At 47.2% G+C, this 24643-nt stretch overlaps 1 protein-coding gene across 1 annotated transcript; it reads right to left on the bottom strand.

Annotated features, from left to right (window-relative positions):
* Positions 1-23025: 23025 nt before the first annotated feature.
* LOC141134144 (olfactory receptor 10A3-like) lies at positions 23026-23955 on the bottom strand. The gene has a single exon (XM_073623729.1). It carries the CDS (start codon positions 23953-23955, stop codon positions 23026-23028), a length of 930 nt encoding a protein of 309 aa, XP_073479830.1.
* Between the last annotated feature and the right edge of the window lie 688 nt (positions 23956-24643).

Here is a 24643-nt window from a genome sequence, read left to right as displayed (position 1 = left end):
CCCTTCTTACTGCTAGGCGAGAGTGCTACCCACTGCACCACTTTGCCACCCATGTTCTCCTATAGACTTTTGGAGACTATGGGCAATAGTATGTTATATGAACATTTTTATTTGCGATTTTATCAAGTTTACATAGTTTATAAAGTCTGTGCAGATTGTATATTTTAATTAATCTGTGATAGTATAATTTGAGTTTGGTTCTAAGGAGATATGTGTTTGGAATGCAGTCTCTGCTTTTTCGATATAATATTACATTTTAAAATATCTGTTTAAGCCATTTTCACAGGCGCAGCTCTTGGGTGGTATGTAGAAATGGCTTTAATTTGGTCTGTCTAATTTTTGGAACATATTTAGCGTTTTTTCGGCAAATACAAGCTAAAAGTCTCATTAGCAGACTTTGATCAATGGCCAGGCCCGGATTTACTCCCTTTGCCGCCCCAAGGCCGGGTCCTTCAATGCCGCCCCCCCCCCCCCCCACACACACACACACACACACACACACACACCACGTCCTTTATTGATGACTTCTACAATAGATCAATTAAAAACATATCTCCACACACGAGAACACTGAAAATAACTGGCTTTAATTGTACAGACTAAAAATACTTCAGGGTAAGCGCGCGAGGGGTAAGGATTTTTCGCAGGCAAATTTTCAAGGCAATGGCTGGTGTTAGTGCTTCAATCATCCCCGACACCATGGTTGTTATGGTGTCAGGATGATTGAAACACATTATTTCTATCATTACATTGTAATATAAACTGAAATAGTTCAACTCACCATAATGCAGAATCATTGGGAGCCCTGAGCGTGTCACTTGCCACCATCTCTTGTCACTTGCCACTATGCCTGCCACCAGATGGGGATATCACTTGTCACACTGCCACCAGATGGGGATGTCACTTGCCACGCTGCCTGCCACCAGATGGGGATGTCACTTGCCACGCTGCCTGCCACCAGATGGGGATGTCACTTGCCACGCTGCCTGCCACCAGATGGGGATATCACTTGCCACGCTGCCTGCCACCAGATGGGGATGTCACTTGCCATGCTGCCTGCCACCAGATGGGGATGTCACTTGCCACGCTGCCTGCCACCAGATGGGGATGTCACTTGCCACGCTGCCTGCCACCAGATGGGGATGTCACTTGCCACGCTGCCTGCCACCAGATGGGGATGTCACTTGCCACGCTGCCTGCCACCAGATGGGTATGTCACTTTCCACCAGATGGGGATGTCACTTGCCACGCTGCCTGCCACCAGATGGGGATGTCACTTGCCACGCTGCCTGCCACCAGATGGGGATGTCACTTGCCACACTGCCTGCCACCAGATGGGGATGACACTTGCCATGCTGCCTGCCACCAGATGGGGATGTCACTTGCCACCAGATGGGGATGTCACTTGCCACGCTGCCTGCCACCAGATGGGGATGTCACTTGCCACCAGATGGGGATGTCACTTGCCACCAGATGGGGATGTCCCTTGCCACCAGATTGGGATGTCACTTGCCACCAGATGGGGATGTCACTTGCCACCAGATGGGGATGTCACTTGCCACCAGATTGGGATGTCCCTTGCCATGCTGCCTGCCACCAGAAGGAGGAGGGCGGAACAGCGGTGCCGTCAATGAGAGATGTCATCTTTCTCCCCCGCCACCGCACCGCTGACATTACTTGCTACTCTCAATTTTTTCAAAAATGGTGCCGGGCAGCGCAATCACGCTACTGCGCATGCGCCGCCCGGCCGAGCGCTTACGAGCTTTCCCGAGCCCGGCCAGCTTCGGAACGGCGCATGCGCAGTTTCGTGGTCGGCTCGCGGCCATCTTTTCTATGGGCACTGGTGCCCATAATAGACTGTAATCGGCAGCACGAAAGGGAGGGCGGCCGCGAAGTCGCTGCAGGAGCGGCGCCGCCCCTAGACCACTGCCGCCCCGAGGCCTGGCCTCGGTGGCCTTGTGGCTAATCCGGCCCTGTCAATGGTGTTTGGCTTATTACTATTTAAAGCAGGGATCTCAAACTCGTGGCCCTCCAGCTGTTGTGGAACTACAAGTCCCATCATGCCTCTGCCTTTGGGAGTCATGCTTGTAACTGTCAGCCTTGCAATGCCTCATGGGACTTGTAGTTTCACAATAGCTGGAGGGCCGCCAGTTTGAGACCCCTGATTTAAAGGTAAAATGGCGCCAGCCCCACTTCCTGATGATGTGCGCACCGCGTGAAATGCATAGAAGAGAGGCTTCAGACGCATTCACACAGGAGCCCTTCACTTCCGCCGGGTCGTTGGAACGCATGCCGCTAGTCAGACAGCGGTGCGGGATCATTTTTTAGAGACTTCAGAGCTGCTAATGTGCCGATTTTCATCATATTGTACATAAGTAAGTGCAGCCTTTTTTTTATATAATAAAAAACAATGCTACACTATACCTGCCTTCTGTGGCTCCTTTAGCAGAGCCAACTTCACAGAGCCTTTTGATGGGAGAAGGAGACTGATACTGATTATTGAGGATGATACATCCAATTGGAGAGTTTTGACTCACACATTCATCCTTGATGGCGATCTGGTCGTGGCCGTATCCATCCATATACTATATGAGAAGAAGAGGTGGATGGTGAATATGGTGGAGATTGACCTATGAATTGATTAAAGTGGCATTTCTATTACCCACCTTTGATGGTCATTTGTTGGCCGGATACATCTGGTGAGCGCAATTCCTATCTCACTTCGGGTGGAGCACTGTTGTTTTGGAGCATTGGAGCACTTTTTTTAACCACTTGAGCCCCGGACCATTATGCTGCCTAAGGACCAGAGGTCTTTTTCCAATTTGGCACTGCGTCGCTTTAACTGCTAATTGCGCGGTTATGCAATGCTGTACCCAAACGAAATTTGCGTCCTTTTCTTCCCACAAATAGAGCTTTCTTTTGATGGTATTTGATCACTTCTGCAGTTTTTATTTTTTGCGCTATAAACGGAAAAAGACCGAAAATTTTGAAAAAAAATGATATTTTCTACTTTTTGTTATAAAAAAAATCCAATAAACTCAATTTTAGTCATACATTTAGGCCAAAATGTATTCGGCCACATGTCTTTGGTAAAAAAAATGTCAATAAGCGTATATTTATTGGTTTGCGCAAAAGTTATAGCGTCTACAAACTAGGGTACATTTTCTGGAATTTACACAGCTTTTAGTTTATGACTGCCTATGTCATTTCTTGAGGTGCTAAAATGGCAGGGCAGTACAAAACCCCCCCAAATGACCCCATTTTGGAAAGTAGACACCCCAAGGAAATTGCTGATAGGCATGTTGAACCCATTGAATATTTATTTTTTTTGTCCCAAGTGATTGAATAATGACAAAAAAAAAAAAAAAAAAAAATATTTACAAAAAGTTGTCACTAAATGATATATTGCTCACACAGGCCATGGGCCTATGTGGAATTGCACCCCAAAATATATTCAGCTACTTCTCCTGAGTACGGGGATACCACATGTGTGGGACTTTTTGGGAGCCTAGCCGCGTATGGGACCCCGAAAACCAATCACCGCCTTCAGGATTTCTAAGGGTGTAACTTTTTGATTTCACTCTTCACTGCCTATCACAGTTTCGGAGGCCATGGAATGCCCAGGTGGCACAACCCCCCCCCAAATGACCCCATTTTGGAAAGTAGACACCCCAAGCTATTTGCTGAGAGGCATATTGAGTCCATGGAATATTTTATATTTTGACACAAGTTGCGGGAAAGTGACACTTTTTTTTTTTTTTTTTTTTTTTTGCACAAAGTTGTCACTAAATGATATATTGCTCACACAGGCCATGGGCCTATGTGGAATTGCACCCCAAAATACATTTAGCTGCTTCTCCTGAGTATGGGGATACCACATGTGTGGGACTTTTTGGGAGCCTAGCCGCGTACGGGGCCCCGAAAACCAATCACCGCCTTCAGCGTTTTTAAGGGCGTGAATTTTTGATTTTACTCTTCACTGCCTAACACCGTTTCGGAGGCCATGGAATGCCCAGGTGGCACAAACCCCCCCCAAATGACCCCATTTTGGAAAGTAGACACCCCAAGCTATTTGCTGAGAGGCATGGTGAGTATTTTGCAGCTCTCATTTGTTTTTGAAAATGAAGAAAGACAAGAAAAAACTTTTTTTTTTTTTCTTTTTTCAAATTTCAAAACTTTGTGACAAAAAGTGAGGTCTGCAAAATACTCACTATACCTCTCAGCAAATAGCTTGGGGTGTCTACTTTCCAAAATGGGGTCATTTGGGGGGGTTTTGTGCCACCTGGGCTTTCCATGGCCTCCGAAACTGTGATAGGCAGTGAAGAGTGAAATAAAAAATTCACGCCCCTTAGAAAGCCTGAAGGCGGTGCTTGGTTTTCGGGGTCCCGTACACGGCTAGGCTCCCAAAAAGTCTCACACATATGGTATCCCCGTACTCAGGAAAAGCAGCAGAATGTATTTTGGGGTGTAATTTCACATATTCCCATGGCATGTTTGAGCAATATATCATTTAGTGACAACTTTGTGCAAAAAAAAAAAAAAAAAAAAAAAAATTTGTCTCTTTCCCGCAACTTGTGTCGCAATATAAAATATTCCATGGACTCGACATGCCTCTCAGCAAATAGCTTGGGGTGTCTACTTTCCAAAATGGGGTCATTTGGGGGGGTTTTGAACTGTCCTGGCATTTTATGCACAACATTTAGAAGCTTATGTCACACATCACTCACTCTTCTAACCACTTGAAGACAAAGCCCTTTCTGACACTTATTTTTTACATGAAAAAGTTTTTTTTTTTTTGCAAGAAAATTACTTTGAACCCCCAAACATTATATATTTTTTTAAAGCAAATGCCCTACAGATTAAAATGGTGGGTGTTTCATTTTTTTTTTTCACACAGTATTTGCGCAGCGATTTTTTAAACGCATTTTTTGGGGAAAAAACACACTTTTTTAAATTTTAATGCACTAAAACACACTATATTGCCCAAATGTTTGATGAAATAAAAAAGATGATCTTAGGCCGAGTACATGGATACCAAACATGACATGCTTTACAATTGCGCACAAACGTGCAGTGGCAACAAAATAAATACATTTTTAAAAGCCTTTAAAAGCCTTTACAGGTTACCACTTTAGATCTACAGAGGAGGTCTACTGCAAAAATTACTGCCCTCGATCTGACCTTCGCGGCGATACCTCACATGCATGGTGCAATTGCTGTTTACGTTTGACGACAGACCGCCGCTTGCGTTCGCCTTAGCGCAAGAGCAGGGGGCGACAGGGGTGCTTTTTTTTTTTTTTTTTTTTTTCTTTATTATTTTTTTGCTTTTTTATCTTATTTTTAAACTGTTCCTTTCATTTTTTTTTTTTTTAAATCATTTTTATTGTTATCTCGGGGAATGTAAATATCCCCTATGATAGCAATAGGTAGTGACAGGTACTCTTTTTTGAAAAAATTGGGGTCTATTAGACCCTAGATCTCTCCTCTGCCCTCAAAGCATCTGACCACACCAAGATCGGTGTGATAAAATGCTTCCCCAATTTCCCAATGGCGCTATTTACATCCGGCGAAATCTAAGTCATAAAATGCTCGTAGCTTCCGGTTTCTTAGGCCATAGAGATGTTTGGAGCCACTCTTGTCTCTGATCAGCTCTATGGTCAGCTGGCTGAATCACCGGCTGCATTCTCAGGTTCCCTGTTGAGACAGGAGAGCCAGAGAAAAACACGGAAGACGGTGGGGGGGGGGGGCATTCCCTCCCACGGGTTGTAAAGGCAGTCTAGAGGCTAATTAGCCGCTAGGATTGCTTTTACATGAAAGCCGACCGCTGGCTGAAAAGAATGATACCAAGATGATACCTAAACCTGCAGGCATCATTCTGGTATAACCACTCAAAGTTGTGAATGGCGTACCTGAAGACAAAAAAATGGTTAACAATAAAGCACAGTAAACAATAAAGTATAAATAATTACATACCTGAAAAACAAACATGATAAAACATAATAACAATAACAATAACAATAAAACACTGCAGAATAGAATACAGTAAAAAAAGAGCAGAACAATAGAGAGAGAGAATAGAGAGAGAGAACAATAAAACGACAACTATTTTTTTTTATTTTATATATATTTTTTTTTTTTTTACACTTTTTTTGTAACTAACTTTTATAACTGTAACCGGTTCCAGGTTCGGGTCTCTCAAAATGCGATGGCATCTTGGGAGACCCTGTGAAAGTGTGCCTAGTCTGTGCAATGCTGTACCCTACGCTAATACTCAACTAGTGTATGGTAGCGTTCAAAACATTCACCAATGCAAAGACCAGGATTGTCAGGACAGAAGGGACAATAATAGCGGGTGTCACGCCTATGTCCGCGTTTGCTGCCGACACAACATCTTTTTGGGGGGGGTTCGTTGGGTAGGGGTACTCGGGAGCACATAAAAATGCCTCTCATGCAGCCGACTGCATTTCGTTGGGGGGATGTGAATGGGGGAAGTACGGGCGCTGCAGAAGTGGTGGGTTCCCAATTAGGATTGGCGAATGCAGCAGGAAGGGCACTATGGGCACGACGGGCCTGTGTTTGTCTTTTTGGTGGCAGCGGGACACTACTTGTGCTTGTCACCTCACCAGCTTGAACTGCACTTATGGGACTCGCCACGTCACCAAGTGTTACTGCAGTGCTGGTTTGACTACGACCCCTGGTGCTTGCCAGTTCAATAAAAAGCTTCCAAAAAAACTGTTAGCGATCGCAGGGATCAGGCCTGACTCTGCGAACGCTGCAGTTATGCGTTTAGTGTTTTGTAAGTGACAGTGATCGATCGATACTGCACTTGGGTGGGCTGGACTGGGCCGGGCGGAGGGGCAAAACGCAGGTGCTAGCAGGTATCTGGGTTGATCCCGCTAACACTGCGTTTTTGGGAACCCTAAACTGCTGGGGACGCTAGTATAGATCTGATCTGATCGGATCAGATATTGATCCGTTCAGATACTATACCACTAAAGGAGGCGTATGCTGCGTGCGTGGGTGTTAGTGGTACTGGCGCTAACCTGACGCTGCCTGGGGCCGGTGCTTGCCAGTTCACCAAAATGCTACCAAAAAAACTGTTAGCGATCGCAGGGATCAGGCCTGACTCTGCGAACGCTGCAGTTATGCGTTTAGTGCCTTGTAAGTGTCAGTGATCGATCGATACTGCACTTGGGTGGGCTGGGCTGGGCCGGGCGGAGGGGCACAACGCAGGTGCTAGCAGGTATCTGGGCTGATCCCGCTAACACTGCGTTTTTGGGAACCCTAAACTGCTGGGGACGCTAGTATAGATCTGATCGGATCAGATATTGATCCGATCAGATACTATACCACTAAGGGAGGTGTACGGTGCGTGCGTGGGTGTTAGCGGTACTGGCGCTAACCTGACGCTGCCTGGTGCTTGCTTGCCAGTTCACCAAAATGCTACCAAAAAAACTGTTAGCGATCGCAGGGATCAGGCCTGACTCTGTGAACGCTGCAGTTATGCGTTTAGTGTTTTGTAAGTGACAGTGATCGATCGATACTGCACTTGGGTGGGCTGGGCGGAGGGGCAAAACGCAGGTGCTAGCGGGTATCTGGGCTGATCCCGCTAACACTGCGTTTTTGGGAACCCTAAACTGCTGGGGACGCTAGTATAGATCTGATCAGATCAGATATTGATCCGATCAGATACTATACCACTAAGGGAGGCGCATGCTGCGTGCGTGGGTGTTAGCGGTACTGGCGCTAATCTGACGCTGCCTGGGGCGACGCATATCACCGCCGGGCGATCAGGGGGCTAAACCTTTATTAGGTAATAAACGGCGGGTGCCCTGACACTATAAAAAATAAACGAACTAACCAGCGTCACCCGTAACGGTTATACGGTGATCAGTGGTGAAAGGGTTAACTAGGGGGCAATCAAGGGGTTAAAACATTTATTAGGTAGTATATGGGGGTCCCTGTCACTATAAAACGCTGACGGCGAACCTAAATATTTACCTCACTAACTAGCGTCACCAGCGACACTAATACAGCGATCAGAAAAATGATCGCTTAGCAACACTGGTGACAGGGGGTGATCAAGGGGTTAAAACTTTATTAGGGGGGGTTAGGGGGGTACCCTAGACCTAAAGGGGGGTAATACTCACTGTCCCAACACTGTAACTGTCACAAACTGACACTATGCAGTAATCAGAAAAAAAAAAAAAAAAACAAAAAAAACCTGCTGGTGTCAGTTTGTGACAGGGGGGGGGGGTGATTGGGGGGGGATCGGGGGGCGATCGGGGGGGGGATCGGGGTGTTTTGTATGCCTGGCATGTTCTACTGTGTGTGTGTGTGTTGTGCACTCACATTGATGTCTTCTCCCCTCGGCGCTGGAACGGAAAATACCGAGCCGAGGGGAGATGACATCATTTCCTTTGCTGCTGTTTAGCATACAGCAGCAAAGGAGTGTTCCCATTGGCCGGCGGCAATCGCGAGGGGGGGGCCACGAACGGATGGCCTCCCCCTCATCTCGGATCGCCGGGGAACAGAACGGGACCGCTTCGGGCACCGGGGGGGGGTCCGATCGGACCCCCCACCCGCGAGAGGCAAATCACGTACATGTACGTGATTTTGCCTGCCCGTGCCGCCTTGCCGACGTAAATCGGCGTTAGGCGGTCCTTAAGTGGTTAAGATCACAGTGTTGGGGAATTAATTTCAGAGTCAGCCAGGACACCCTTAAGTAGTTGCAAGTTCAATTGGCAGACTCCGAGACTTCAAAAGGAGAACAGCCATGCAAGAAAAGGCATACAGCTAGACGCCACATCTGCATGTGCAGGAATGCTGTCTCCTATAGCAACAGTCTTTAACAGTTCCTAACACAAAGCGTAACAGTTCGTTCACTTCCACTATAGTCACTCCTTGTAGTTCTTCAGCCCACTAAGCTCCCAGTCTCACTAGACCCGCTAATTCACTGCCACTGAATCCCTTGAGCTCCTTCAATCTTCATGATGGCATCTTCCTCAAGCCTCACCCCGCCTCTCTGCTGGGTCCTTAGCTTGGCACTCAAGATGCCTCTCAAGCTTCACCCCACTGGCCTGCTCGGTCCCTGGCTTGACACACAAGGCTGCTCCACAAGCGTCACCTCCCCTGGCTGGGTCCCTGGCTTGATACCCACTGAAGTTTCCAGATTCTTCACCATCCCCGGTGGTGAGAATACTGCTCCTGTACTTGCTTCAGTTACTCACTGTGGTTCCTGGTAGCAAGGTGAATGGTCCCTTACTGGTGACAGCTTCCCCTCTACCCCTGACCACGACAGGTTCTCCAGCTGGCAGAACCGTCACTTTTGGTTGGACTGCAAGCCGCAGTCCCAACCCTGCGCTGTTCTCTTGCTTCTGGATAGACCCTCAAACAGCCTAGCAGCCAGATGTGCCCGGGATAGGCCCAATCTCTGGCCTAGCAGCCCGGGCAATACAACACACGTCCACCCAGACAGCCGTCTAAGTGGAACAGAACACCTCCACCCAAATATTATTGGTTCTCCCAGCAGGCCAGGGGATTTAAGAAAACCCCTGTCCATTGGCTGGGATACCCCATATACCCATAATCTGACCTTGCATTGCCCTTCTCATATCTAATGCCACCAGGTACCCGGCCACCTAGCGGCAAAAGAGAGAAGTGCAGTAATTACAGACTTAGAGTGAAATCAATTGATTCCTAACAATAGGCCAAGGTAGCTATACCTGGCAGGAAAATTTAGGAGCAACCCTGCCTAAACATCAGGGTGCTACATAGGGAATAGCACTCAGTGTAGAGATATCAGTGTCCTACGTACCAGCACTCTATACAGAGATCGGTGTTATAAGTAAGGAACAGCACTTAGTGAGTGGTATTCCCTATATATCATATAGCACTTGTATCTGTACACTGAGTGCCATTCCCTGTATATAACACTGACATCTGTATACGGCGTGCCACTCACTAAGTGCTGTTCCTTATTTATAACACTGATCTCTGTACAGAGTGCTGGTACCTAGGACACTGATATCTGAATACTGAGTCCTATTCTCTGTATATAACACTGACACCTGTTTACGGAGTGCCACTCACTGTACAGATATCAGTGTTATTTATAGGAAATAGCACTCAGTAAATAGATATCCAGGAACAGACTGACCATTTGGGCACCTGCAGGGGGCCCTATGATCTCGTATTGCCCGGGGGGGGCCCCATGAGTTGTCAGTCAGCCCCTGCCACAGACAGAAGACAGAGCAGCCCGAGCGGCCGAATGGAATCTTCTGTCTGAGTGACAGGCTGGTGTGATGATGTCCTCACCAGGGAATGACAGTCTGTGCGAGGTGGAGGACTGTAACAAAGTCCCGCCTCCTAGATAGATGGAACACTGATCCAATGATACATTGAATCAGTGTGAAAAGTATCATAGGAGGCAGGAATTTGTTACCGTGGGCACCGGGATATCCGAATACGTGACAGAGCTCTGTGTGGTAAGGCTGCATTTAATTAGGGGGGGGGGGGGGGGGGCGTCACCTCCCTGAAATTAGTTTGCCACCTCCCTGAAATTAGTTTTTGCAGGTTGGGATGTCTGAAGGGGCATCCTACTGGTCAGTAGTATTAAAACCCAGTCCTGCCAGAATTGGAGCCTTTGAGGTGGACTTTGTAAACATTTTCTCCTAAACATAACTTGGGTTGCACTCAAAGAAATGTTTCAAGATAATCCCAAACACTATCCAACTGAACATGCAAGCAAGGAAAGTCAATGAGCAAGAGGCTGGGTACCTCTGTAGTCGGTCTCTGGGTCTCTAGAAGTCCTGAAAGGTCAGGGAAAGTACCATTCTCAAGCTAGCAATTCCAAACAGTTTTCTCCTCGAAAATGAGATACAGTCGTAATCTAATGCCCCGTACACACGGTCGGACTTTCCAACAGGAAATGTTGGATGTGAGCTTGTTGTCGGAAAGTCAGACCGTGTGTATGCTCCATCGAACATTTGCTGTTGGAATTTCCGGCAACAAATGTTTGAGAGCAGGTTCTCAAACTTTCCGCCAACTTCGCTTGTTGTCAGAAAGACTGATCGTGTGTACTTGTGTACAAGTCCGTCGCACAAAAGTTCACGCATGCTTGGAATCAAGCAGAAGAGCCGCACTGGCTATTGAACTTCCTTTTTCTCGGCTCGTCGTACGTCTTGTACGTCACCGCGTTCTCACGTTCGGAATTTCCGACAACATTTGTGTGACCGTGTGTATGCAAGACATGCTTGAGCCAACATCCGTCGGAAACAAATCCACTGTTTTGTTGTCGGAAATTCCGATCGTTTGTACGCGGCAATACTGGATCACCTGCAATCTCTTCCTAAATTCCAACATGTGGCACATAGGTTCTCACTATGGGCTGTCATGTGAATAGAACCTGTGACCGACCCTGGATGCAGACAGTGAGTATCCAGGGTCAGTGTTTCTGAGAAGTTTTGGCTGCACACAAACCAGCCACAGCTAATCAGTTTGTATGCGGCCATTACATGCTGTGCTATGCTGTGTGCAAGGGCAGTGTTTAGCTGCCTCTAAACGTAGCAAATTTACCACATGTATTATGAGTGTCACTCGTGCAAAGTGTTAGAAAGCAAAAACCATGTACTGTGAATGTGAAGTAAAAAACAGACAAAGATTTGCCCAAATAAAGAATGCAGCATTAATGGTGGATTGTACCCTTGTGCTGTAATTATCTTTTGTTGCTGCTCTTCCTCGTAGATTTACACTGTGCATAAAAATAAAGTGCTAACGTGCTGTATAAATCATACATATAACCACAAATATTATATACAATGCTCATAATATAAAAAAATTTCAATTGTGAACTCAGTCCAAAAATGCCAAACCAAGTATGTTGTCAGTGAAAGTAGTGTAAAAAACGTCCATCAAAACAACCAAAACGTTAAAGTGCTTTGTGCTTGTGCAATGCCACTGCAAAACCAAACCTGCATGCTCCCACCAGGGTGCGCAATCACCCGCAAATATGGACCTCCTGGGCTTATGCCAAGGTAGGTCAACAAGGCTTGTATGGGTATGTGTCCACTCTATGGTATGGAATCCCTCTCATGTGGCCCAGTTCATGGAAAAGAAGTTATATCGTAAATGAACATAGCGTAATACTGTTTGTTAAAATTGCTTATAAATGTGCAGAATATCACTCACATGTTGTAGTGCCGTGTCCCGTGAATGATCTGCCAGCTGTATGTGCGCTCCGAGACTCCCTGGAGCCAGCATGCGTTCCACTCAGCCAAAATAATGTCAAAACGTGACCTATGCGTTTCGTCATCCAGACCTCATCAGGAGGCCACATGCATCTGTGGCCAAATCACTTGGTGGAGGGGGGATTATCGTGTGGGGCTGTTTTTCAGGGATTGGGCTTGGCCCCTTATTTCCAGTACCGGGAACTCTTAAGGTGTCAGCATACCAAAACATTTCAGACAATTTCATGCCTTTCAATTTGAGGTTAGCCCCTTTCCTGTTCCAACATGACCGCACACCAGTGCACAAAGCAAGTTACATAAAGACATGGATGAGTGAGTTTGGGGTGGAGGAACTTGACTGGCCTGCATAGAGTCCTGACCTCAACCCGATAGAACACCTTTGGGATGAATTAGAGTGGAGACTGTGAGCCAGGCCTTCTCACCCAACATCAGTGCCTGACCCCACAAATGCGCTTCTGGAAGAATGGCCAAACATCCCCATAGACACATTCCCAGAAGAGGTGAAGCTGTTATAGCTGCAAAGGGTGGACCAACTCAATATTGAAACCTAAGACTAAGACTGGAATGCCATTAAAGTTCATGTGCATGTAAATGCAGGCGTCCCAATACAAAGATTAGTGACTGGATGATCAGAGGCTGGATGACTCATCTGGCAGTGCTCTCTGACACTTTACCCCAGTCTGGAAGTTGGTAGAAACTTTCAGAGCTAGAGGGTGGGAGTAAGGAGGGGCTGCCATGCATATTTATGAGGTCCTTGACCAATCCCCAGCAAAAAGGGTCTGGAAGGGGGTAGGCCACTTCATAACTAGACATTAGTCATGCCAGCAGGAGCACTCGCGTGGAGGCTGGAGATGGAGCTCTGAAGAAGCTGTCAGATGCCCTTGCAGGGCGCCCCCTAGTCTGGGGGGTGACCTTGGGCCTGAGGCTCAGGAGCAGGTCAGCACGTCCAGGAGATCTCCTGAGAGTCAGCCGGGTGGGCTGGTGTGTGTCAGTCTGAAGGACTGTGGAGAATTAGCCTGGAGGGGTAGTAAGAGGGGCAGCTGCAGCAAGGTGGACTGGCAGGGCCTGAAGAATTGGTGCTAGGATAAGTGACCACAGAGAGGAAGTGCTGGGAAAGTGTGAGCTGTGTCACCCTATCTGTTCTTCAAGTATAGGGGCTGCAAGTCCCTGTTTGTAATGGGCCTTTGCTACACAATTACTACAGGGTAACATAATTGGGTTCTGTAAGCGTGTGCTGGAGGAAGAAGAGGAGCTGTATATATCATGTTGTAAAGCGCTGCGCAAAACTGTTGGCGCTATGTAAAACCTGTATAAAACCTGTATAATAATAATAGTATAAAGATTGTATATTGGAAGAGTTGCCCCTGTATTTGTTTTGCAGTCAAAGGGCATCCTATAATCTCCCACCCCTATCCAAGTTATATCCCTCAAGAAAACAAAGTCATGGTCTGTTCTCTGACTCTGAAGTGACTGTGGAAATTCTGTGTGCCTGGCTGTGCAGGGTGGAGGATCCCATTCTACTTGCGGCTCCTGAGGGGGTGCCCTACATTTGGGGACTTTGTCTGGGATATTGCCCATGGCAACCTGCACAGCCGTTGCTCCTAGCAACCAAGGATTCAACGAGACAGAGTACTGCGCTTTGCTTCAGGACCACTGTGAGGGTTAAAACTGCAGAGATGGACTTATGTGCTCTGCCTATTTGTGAGCTAAAATCAATTAATCAAAATCAATCATTGTCCTTAGCAACTAGACATGTCCCCCGGTTTGGTTTGTGCCAGAACTCTCAAACATCCCAAAAGTTCGGACACAAACGACGAACCCCATTGTAGTCTATGGGACTCAAACGTGAAAAATCAAAAGTCCCCATTTTGAAGGCTTATATGCAAGTTATTGGTCATAAAAAAGGGTTTGGGGACACAGCTACTGCCCCGGGGGACATGTATCAATGCAAAAAAAACTTTAAAAAATTATTGTTTTTAAAGGAGTAGTGATTTTAATGATGTTTAAAGGGAAACAATACAGTGTTTCCCGAAAATAAGCCCGGGTCTTATCTTAATTTTGGTAACAAAAGACCCAGTAGGGCTTATTTTCAGGGTAGGTCTTAACATATTCTCTCTCTCCTTGTTTGCCAGGAAAACCCCAGTTTGAACAAACTTAAAATGCCCAAATCCTTTCTTTTACAGTAGCACACAAAAAAGAATGTGTGTGCCCCTGCAATCTAACAGTGCCAAACACCTCAGCTCTCCTCCACCTCTTCTAGTTGCCAGCGAGGGACCCCAGCCCCCCTCCCTCTGCAATGCTCAAAGCAGGGATAAGAGCACACCAGCCAGCATGTAAAGAAAAAAAATCTGTAAATACCGTGTGGAGACAGGAGTATCCATGCTGCATACCACACACGGTATGACATGTTGATTGCAGAGGCTCTGCACCGTCCCTTCAGAGACCCGCCGAAGCTCTGCAAAGGGAGGGGGGCTGAGATCCCCCGCAGACAGGCGGGAGAAGAGGAGACCAGCGGGGAGATGAGCTGAGCGCCGCTCTGTATCAAAGGCACCTGACACCGCTAGAGACACACACAACACACTGCACACCGTCGTAACAGGATTATACCGCGTTTCCTCGAAAAGCACACAATCACCTTGAACTAGGGCTTATTTTCAGGGTAGGGCTTATATTGCATCCCTCCTGGAAAATAGAGCTAGGTCTAATTTTCAGGGTAGGTTTTATTTTCGGGGAAACACGGTAAAAAGTTAAAAATTCCTTCAAATATATCGCCTGGGGGATCCCCTTAGTCTCCCTGCAAAGTGGCCCATCTATTTTGTGTATAGAACCTACTGCAGCAAAACTGACATTTATAAAAAAAATAAAAATTACATTTAAATTGATTTTCCCTGCAAGCTTTCTTTATTTTGTAAATAACTGCTTGGGGGGGCAGTCTGTATGACGAGGCACCATTTAGTGCACTTGGAACAAGATAAGAGATTTTTTTGGATACATTCTGGTGTCTCTTTGGCAGACTTTGGATGGAAATAACAAGGTTTTGCACCACAGTGATCAAGCCTTATATGAAAAAGCCTAATTATAGGACACTAAGGCCAAGATTATCAATTTTTTTAGATAAAGTCTGGTGTCTCTTTCGCAGACTTTGTATAGAAGTAACAGATGTAAGTCGGTCAACGGAGTCTGTGGACAGACGTGCTCTTTTATCTGACACAAAAGCTCCGGCAGCACTATATGCCCGTTTGGAAAGCACACTGAATGGAGGGCAGCCCAACAGCTCAATTGCATACTGGGCAAGTTCTGGCCAGTGGTCTATTCTCATGACCCAGAAACCCAGTGGATAGTCTACTGGAAAGCTCTCCATGTCTGTTTTCGCCCTTATATAATTCTCCACCATATGATGCAGCCACTGCCGATGGGATTTTAAAGCTGACAGCCCTGGACTAAAAAAAAATTGAAATGCATCACTGAGGCTGCCCCCTTCTCCACTGCTCCTCCTTTCACCAACAGAACTAACTAAATTTTCCATGAGACTGTAACCTACCAGAGTCTGGGAAGGCATTACATAAACTCCTCTTTAACCACTTGCCAACCAGCTCATGCTGATATACGGCAGCAGAGTGGACCCACTGCGTGAATCGTGGTACGGCAGCTCCTTTAAGGGCCATAGAAGGCACAGTAAACACAAATCCCTGTTCTGACAGGGGAGGAGAAACAGATTGTGTGTTCCTACAAAGTAGGAACAGCGATCTGGCTCCTCCTCTAGTCAGTCCCATCCCCTACAGTTAGAAACATTCCCAGGGAACACACTTCACCCCTTAATCGCCCCCTAGTGTTAACCCCTTCCCTGCCAGTGACATTTATACAGTAATCAGTACATTTTTTTAGCATTGTTTGCTGTATAAATGTCAGTGTTCGCAAAAAAGTGTCAAAAGTGTCCGATCTGTCCGTCACAATGTCGCAGTCCTGCGAAAATTGCAGATCGCTGCCATTACTAGTAAAAAAAAATGCCAAAAATCTATTCCCTATTCGCTCTTTTTTGTTTATAGCGCAAAAAATAAAAAACGCAGGGATGAGAAGATAATACCAAAAGAAAGTTCTACTTGTGGGGGAAAAAAAGACATCAATTTTGGTTGGGATACAACGTCACGCGACCACGCAATTGTCAGTTAACCTGACGCAGTGCCGTATCGCAAAAAATGGCCTGGTCATTAAGGGGGCAAATCCTTCCGGGGCTGAAGTGGTTAAAGGTGTCCTCAAGATACTTCATCCTGTACTCCCTCTGCGAGGGCATGATGCGTTCCAAGACTTTTCCCCTTGTAACGGTGGTCAAGGAGTGTTGCTCACCAATATTGATCCTTATCCTTGATGCCACATATTCTTGGGTCCTTATGCAGACTTTAAAGAATAAGGGAGCCCATGCACCGCAAGTTTGTGGAGGCATGAGAAGCAGAGTCCTCGGGGTCACTGAGGATTACAGTATTTAGAACTGCCTCCTCCCAGCCACATACTACTTTCAAGGTTCCTGGGGACTGAAAACCATCTCTTAAGGTTTGACATATGTCTTCCTCTGCTTCTATGCCTCCAAAACTGCCAGAATCCTTCTCCTCCCTCTCCTCTTGTGTGTTCTGTGGCGTCACAAGAATGGTGTTTGCATAAAGCGGGCCTTGAAAAGAAAGGAATTCCTCCTCTTCCCCCCCGCTGCTCTGCCTCAAGTGCCCTATCCATAATGCCATGCAGAGCATGCCCAAGCAGGAATACAAGAGGGATTGTGTCACTGATGCATGCATTGTCATCATCCTTGTTGCCTACTCAGATGTTGACAGTATGATGCATGCATCCTTAATAAGCAGCCATTGGCATGGGGAAAAAAACCAAGGTGCCCTGAGCCTGTCCTTGTGCTGTACCCACACAGGTACTCGTTGACTGCCCTCAGGAATGGCACATGTGTCAACTTTGCCTGTCAAAGGATGGACAGAAAGTTAGTGCCATTACACACCACTATTCCTGGCTCAAGCTTCTGTGGCGTGAACCACCTCTGGGCCTGTCCCTGTCGAGCTGAAAGAATCTCTGCTCTAGACAGACCAGCTGAAGCACTGCATGGCATATTTTAGCCTTACTCGTTGAATAGCCCCTTGAATGCTTAGGGGGTACTGGTGGTTCATAGGACAATCCAGCAGAGGAGGGCATGGAGGAGGAGGAGGAGGAGGAGGGAATGGAGCTGACAGATCTCGCATCATCACCACCAGCTGTATGGAGACATGGTGACAAAACTGAGCCCTGTCCTGCGTCCTTCCTAGTTGCAAGCAGAGTTACCCAGTATGCTGTGAACTAAATGTATCGTCCCTGACCTTGTTTGCTGGACCACGTGTCAGAAGTAATGTGGACCTTGCGGCTGACTGCTTTGCCCAACAATGCCAAAACATTGGCTTCCATGTGATGGTACAGAGCTGGAATGGCCTTACATGCAAAGAAATAGAGACTGGGAACCTGCCTTTGTGGTACAGCACATTCTGCAAATTCATGGAAGAGGACAAAATCCACCAGACGGAAAGCCAGCAATTTGGACAAAATGGAATTTAGACGCTGGGCATCTGAAAGGCAGGGAGTGTATTTTTTTTTTGCCTGCTATACTTTAGAGCTGGCAGTGTTCTGCTGGCAGACATGTTGCAAGGACCTGTGACACCCTTTGCTATATCATCATCTCTATCAGGGGACGCTACTGAGAGGTCATGAGATATAACGGGGGTAGCCATGAAAGTGAGGAGGAGAAGAATTGTATCCCTTTTGTGTGGCTTTCAGGTGCTCTTGCCAACAGGCTGAGTGGCGGGAGATTAAATGCCTTTGCAAGCATGTGGTACCCAAATGGCTGGTGCTTTTGCCACACTTGCTTTCGGCAGAGATTACAAATTGCAACAGTGCGATTGGCTGCACATGTGCTAAAAAAGGCCCAGGCGGCTGAGCTGTGGGAAGTGGGAAGTGGGTTGGGAGATAACAGTTCCACAATCTGATGGAATAGGGTGGCTGCTCTCTACTCTTCCACGATGGCTGCCTCTGGAGGACATCCTGCCTCACTGAGGTTGTTTCTCCCCCTCACTTTTCTCCTCTGCTCTATCCGGCACCCAAGTGACGTCACCTCATCATAATCATCCCCTCCATTCTCATCATCACTGGAACCAGCTTGGCAATACACTGTGGCTGGGGGAACATAACTGCCAATTTGTTGTTTATCACTGTGTTTTCCCCTCTCTGTAGGCTCATGTTACTCCCTTCCTCAACCTCAGAACCAACATCAGAATCAAGTATTGTCTGTGCATCCTCAAGAAGCAAGTGGCTGATGCTGTGTTCAAATAACTCAGCTGACTCCTCCATGCATGATGCTGGGGCTATGGCAGGAGTAGCTGTGGACAAGGAGGCAGAATAAGCCGCTCTGGCAGCTGAGTGGACTGCGCACTAGTGTAAGCTTGGGCCATAGAGGATGAGGAGAATGAGGATGGTTTAGTAAGCCAGTCCACCACCTCCTCTCTATGCTGTGGCTTGAAAGCATGGGTAACATCACTAAACAGAGACAAATGTGCCCTGCCTGAGGATGGACCACATCCACCTTTGCCTGTGGACACAGGCGCTGCTGGCCCCCTCATAATGGCATGGGAATGTCTGCCTCTCCTTGTTGGCCTCCCAGACATGTTGGGGGGTATTACCCAAATTTAATAGAAACTGGGAAGTGTGTGATTGGATGCGCTTTATTGAATGAAAAGTGCACTTTAAATTGAGGACTGACACCAGGGCTTTTTTTCAGCAGGAACGTGGGGTAACGCTGTTCCTTAACCTCCAGCACTGACTAATGTAATAGCAAGGGATGCAAGAGTGTGCTGAAAGGTCTAATAATGCTGGCTACAGGGTGATCTATTCTAGCTGGAGGGGGACTTTTTTTTGCGGGGGGGGGTCTGTTGTTGCTGGTAGGGGACGTAGTGTTGCTCGGGGGTTGGTCTTATATTGCTGGGGGGTCAGATATTGCTGGGAGAGATCTGCTGTTTAGGGAGGGGTCTATTGTTGTGCTGGCTGCTGGTGAGTCAATTGATGCTGGCTGTGGGGAGATCCGTTGGTGCCGGGGGTCTTATGTTGCTGGGATATTTATTGTCGCTGTGGGGGGGTATTGTTTCGGGTGGTCCATTGTTGTTGGGGGGGATCTATTGTTGCTAGAGGGGGCTCTATTGTTACTGGCTGCAGGGAATCTATTTTTACTGCTTTTCTTGTTATCATTAACATATTCCATACAAATGACTTGTCACCACAAAATTATACTTGGTTCTGTTTTCTCTAAGAGCCCTTTCACGCTGCCAGCACCTGGGCGTCAGTGGCAAAGTGCCACTAGTTTTAGCGGCGCTTAGTTTTTGCCGTATTTTTCGAGCGCTAGTGGGATGCTTTTAACCCCTGCTAGTGGCCAAATAAAGGGTTAAAAGCGCCCGCAAAGCCCCGCTACAGCTGCGCTTTGGCAGCGTTGCCCATTGATTTCATAGGACTTTACTATTTACGTCCTGCCAGCGCAGCGCCCCAGTGTGAAAGCCCTCAGGCTTTCACACTGGGATTGCAGATGAGGCTTTTTTCAGGCTCTTTACAGTGGCTATTTTTAGCACTAAAGCACCTAAAAAAACTCTTTCAGTGTGAAAGGGGTCTTAAAGGGCAGTAATGGCAGGTGAGTAGGAATGGAATCAAGGAACAGTGCTCGGAGGTGGATAGGGGCGGAGAAAAGTTTATGCACCTATTCTCTGAGATAAAAAGCCCTGGCTGACAGAAATGTAAATTTTTAACAGAAATGTAACTTTAAAAAAAAAAAAAGGGGGGGAACAGTCAGAAAAACTGCAGCTGACAATTTAAAAAAAAGTGGGCAAGCAGGGGACAAAAAAAAGACAAACAAAACACGAAGCAAAAAAAAAAAAAAGCAGTACTGTTTACAGCACTTGTGATTGTCAAAGTGATTGTAAAATCAATTTTTTTTTCCTTTAAAAATAACAAACATGTTATACTTACTTGTCCTGTGCAGTGGTTTTGCACAGAGCAGCCCCAATCCTCCTCTTCTCGGGTCCCTCTTTGGTGCTCTTGGCCCCTCCCGCCTGATGAGTGCCCCCACAGCAAGAAGCATGCTATGGGGGCACCTGAGCCGAGCCACAGCTCCATGTGTCCATTCAGACATGGACGGTGAGAGAGGGGGGAGGGTGAGCGAGAGGGGGAGAGAGGGGGGGCAGCGAGGGAGGGGGAGAGGGGGCAGAGAGAGAGGGGTGAGAAGGAGGTGGGGGCAGAGAGGGAGGGGGAGGGAGAGAGAGGAGGGGGAGAAAGAGAGAGAGGGGGGGAGAGAGGGGGGAGAGAGGGGGAGAGAGAGAGGGGGGGAGAGGGGGAGGGTGAGCGAGAGGGGGAGAGAGAGAGGGTTACAGAGAGGGGGTGTGCTAGAGGGGGGAGTGAGGGAGAAGGGAAGGAGGAGTAGGAGGGATGGGAGGAGGGAGGGAGTGCTGGAAAGGGGTGAGTGGAGGTGAGAGAGAGAGGGGTGGTGAGATTGAGAAAGAGACGGGGGTGACAGAGAGGAGGGTGACAGAGGGGGAGGTGAGAAAAAGAGGGGGTGAGGGAGAGAGAGAAGAGTTGTGGGAGAGAGGGGTGGTGAGAGAGAGAAAGAGACGAGGGGTGAGAGAAAGGAGGGTGACAGAAAAAGGGATGGAGAGAGAGAGAGAGAAAGAAGGGGGAGGGAGAGAGAGGGGTGAGAGGGGGTAAAAGAGAGGAGGGGGTGAGAGAGAGAGAGAGGGGGAGGTGAGAAAGAGGGGGGTGAGGGAAAGGGGGGCGAGAGAGATCCCTAGCCCTGCCCCTGTCTGCACCCCCTCCTGTGCCCGATGTCCCAGTCTGTGAGAGCACTGGGGGAGTGGAGAGCACTGGGCGGGAGGCAAAGAGTACGGAGGAGCTGGAGAGCACTGGGGGGTGGGGGGCCGGAGAGTGCTGGAGGGAAAAAGTGCACTGGGGAAGGTGGAGATCACAGGAGGGGTGGGGGCTGGAGAGTGCTGGGGGGAGCTTGATTGCAGGGGGCAGAAAGAATGGGAGTGGAGAGCACTGGGTCGGAGAGGACTGGGGGAGGAGCCAGGGAGCACAAGGAGAGGCCGGAGAGCACAGGGTCGCTGTAGAGCAGGGGGCAGAGCCAGGGAACACAAGGAGGGCCAGAGAGCAGGGGGCGGAGCCAGAGAGCATAAAGAGGGGCCAGAGAGCAGAGAGGATGGAGCCAGGGAGCACCTGGAGCTGGGTGCTGTCATCCTGCCCCCACCTAGAGGCCTCTACTGTCCCACTCCCCGCACCTGCTGACACAAGACCGGGATGCTCCATGATGATGCCGCTATTGGCCCAGGGCCCTCGGGCAATACCCGATTTGTCAGCCAGCCCCTGGACCACAGAGTCCCAGCCGGGATAGGCGGAGCCGCCCGCGCCAACATCAGTATTGATCACAGGCAAATAAGAGACCCCTGTGATTGCGAGACCTTAGGTGGTCGTCTAATTTACTAATTAAAGAGTCGCCTCTGCGTGCAACATCACTGGATAGAGAAGGGCTCAGGTAAGTATTAGGGGAACTGGGGGGGCTGCTACACACAGAAGTTTTTTTTAATCTTAATGCATAGAATACATTAAGTTAAAAAAACAGACTATTAGCATGCATTAAAAAGATACTGTATGTACCGTATTTATTGGCATATAACACGCACCCTAATTTAGGTTACCTTACCTTAGGCTATTACCTAATAGGTTTCATGAAAAAAACTTTAAAAAATTTTAAATAAAGAACTTTGAAGCAAAATAAGGGTCAGTGCCCATCCTCAGCTTTACCATTGTCCTCTAATGCAGCCTGATCAGTGCCCATCTGCAGCCTCGCCATTGCAGCCTGAACAGTACCCATCTGCAGCCTCGCCTTTGCAGCATGAACAGTGCCCATCTGCAGCCTCGCCACTGCCCATCATTGCAGCCTGATCAGTGCCCATCTGCAGCCTCGCCATTGCCCATCATTGCAGCCTGATCAGTGCCCATCTGCAGCCTCGCCATTGCCCATCATTGCAGTCTGTTCAGTGCCCATCTGCAGCCTCACTATTGCAGCCTCGTGCAGCCATCTGTAGCCTCGCCAGTGCAGATCTGCAACATCCCCATTGCCCATAAATGCAGCCTTATCAGTGCCCATTAATGCGGCCTTATCGGTGCCCATCTGCAGCCTCACCAGTGCCCATCTGCAGCCTGACCATTGCCCATGAATGCAGCCTGATCAGTGCCCATCTGCAGCCTCGCTAGTGCCCTCTGCAGCCTCACCGTTGCTCAGCAATGCAGCCTGATCCGTGCCCCCCTGATGCCTCGCATTTGTCAGATTACACAGAGCCAGATCTCCTGTGTACTCGGCTCAGCTCGGCTCGCAGTCACTCACAGTCCTGCCTCCTGGCCCGGATCTAAAACTACTCAGTCTCAGATTGCTTAAGAAGACACATGGCCACTCAAAGTAGTTGGATGAGAAGCAGTTTAACCATAAACTCCTTTCCACAATTGGTGGTGTCAGCAAGGAGTGTTGATAATTTAAAAAACACTCTTAGATGTGCATCTTAGCAAATTAAATATACAGGGATATTAGAAATGGTAGAGAATACATACACCCACAGCACACCAGTTTAACTTGATGGACCCATGCCTTTATTTAACCTTACCAACTATGTAACTATGTATCATAGGTGGGACACAACAGTGTATTTAGCTGTTCGCCTGGAGTTCATCTTTAAACATAAGTGAATTTCCTAATAACATTTCTCATTTCTTGATTCCTCAAGCTATAAATTAGAGGATTGATTAATGGAGTCAAAAAGATGTATAACAAAGAAAGAATCTTGTTCGGGCTAACAGAATTGATGTTCGACGGAAAGATAGGTGTAGATCCTATTGCTAAGGTTCCATAGTAAAGGTTCACAATGATCAGGTGGGAGCTACAGGTGGAGAAAGCTTTATGTCTTCCAGTGGTGGATGGAATCTTAAGAATGGTGCGGAGGATGGAGATGTACGTGGCTATGATAAACATAAATGGACAGACTACAAAAGGGAAAGAAAATACAAAAGTCACCAGCTGAACAGCTGGGTTACCTGAACAAGAAAGTTCTACCACGGGAGAGATGTCACAAAAGAAATGATCGATAGTATTTGGGCCACAGAATTCTATACTACATAATAAAGCATATAGTACAAAAGCTATCATTAAGGCCATTGACCAACAAAAAGTGCTTATTTTCAATTGGTGTCTGATGCTCATGATGCTTGCATAGTGCAATGGTTTACATATAGCCAAATATCGATCAAAGGACATGGAAGCCAACAGTAAACACTGGGCAACCACTGGAACTGCTAATAGATAGAACTGGAAAAAACATCTGGCCACAGATACTTTCCCACCACCCACCAGTATCAACCACAGCATGTTGGGCACAATGTTACTTGTGAAGACAATTTCAGACAAAGACAGCTGACTGATGAAGATGTACATGGGAGAGTGAAGGCTTCGGATGAACACAACCAACACAACAACAAGAACATTGCTGGTTAAGGCAATGATGTGAAGGACCAGAAAGACGGTGAAAACTAGAATTTTAAATTCATGAAGGTTGCCGAATCCCAGGAGCAGAAAGTCTTTCACCAGTGTGTGGTTCTTGTTGGTCATTATTTGGATGCCATACGAAAGTATCTGATGAAGTACTAGAACCAAAAAAAATAATAAATAGAATTGGGCATGTTTTTAGAACATGCTAACATAAGTAACTGTAGGAATTTCACAACAGCAATGTACAGTGATGAAAAAAACTTAAATATACCCAATTTTTTATTTTCCAACAAGAAAAATAGAGGGAAATGTGAGACATGGTAATTGAAGTTTAATTATGCAGCTTAGGAATCCAGACAACCATGGTTCATAATCTGTACAAGTATCTGCACATTAGCCAGAAAGGGTACTGTATATCCGGTAGAATCCAAAAATGTTAACTTCACCAGTTTGGTGTTTTGCTTTATTTTCTAACAAGCTTGCTTATCACTAATTATCAATGGCAACATAAAATCAACAAAAATGTCAAATACATTTTTTAATACTCAGGATTGCTAAAGCAATCAACATAAATTTCAAATGATTGTTTTTTAGTACTCAGGATTTCTAGAGCATAAACGTATTCCACCTGTTATCATCCACCTGTTATGCCCTGTACACACGGTCGGATTTTCCGACAGAAAAAGTGCAATCGGATTGTGTTGTCGGAAATTCCAATCGTGTGTGGGCTCCATCTGACTTTTTCCGTCGGAATTTCCGACACACAAAGTTTGAGAGCAGGCTATAAATCTATGCGACAACAAAATCC

Source organism: Aquarana catesbeiana, linkage group LG03 (assembly GCF_042186555.1).
Source record: "Aquarana catesbeiana isolate 2022-GZ linkage group LG03, ASM4218655v1, whole genome shotgun sequence".
NCBI classification, from domain to species: Eukaryota; Metazoa; Chordata; class Amphibia; order Anura; family Ranidae; genus Aquarana; species Aquarana catesbeiana.
Note: the sequence above shows the minus strand (reverse complement) of the source record. Positions and strands in the feature narration are given on the sequence as shown.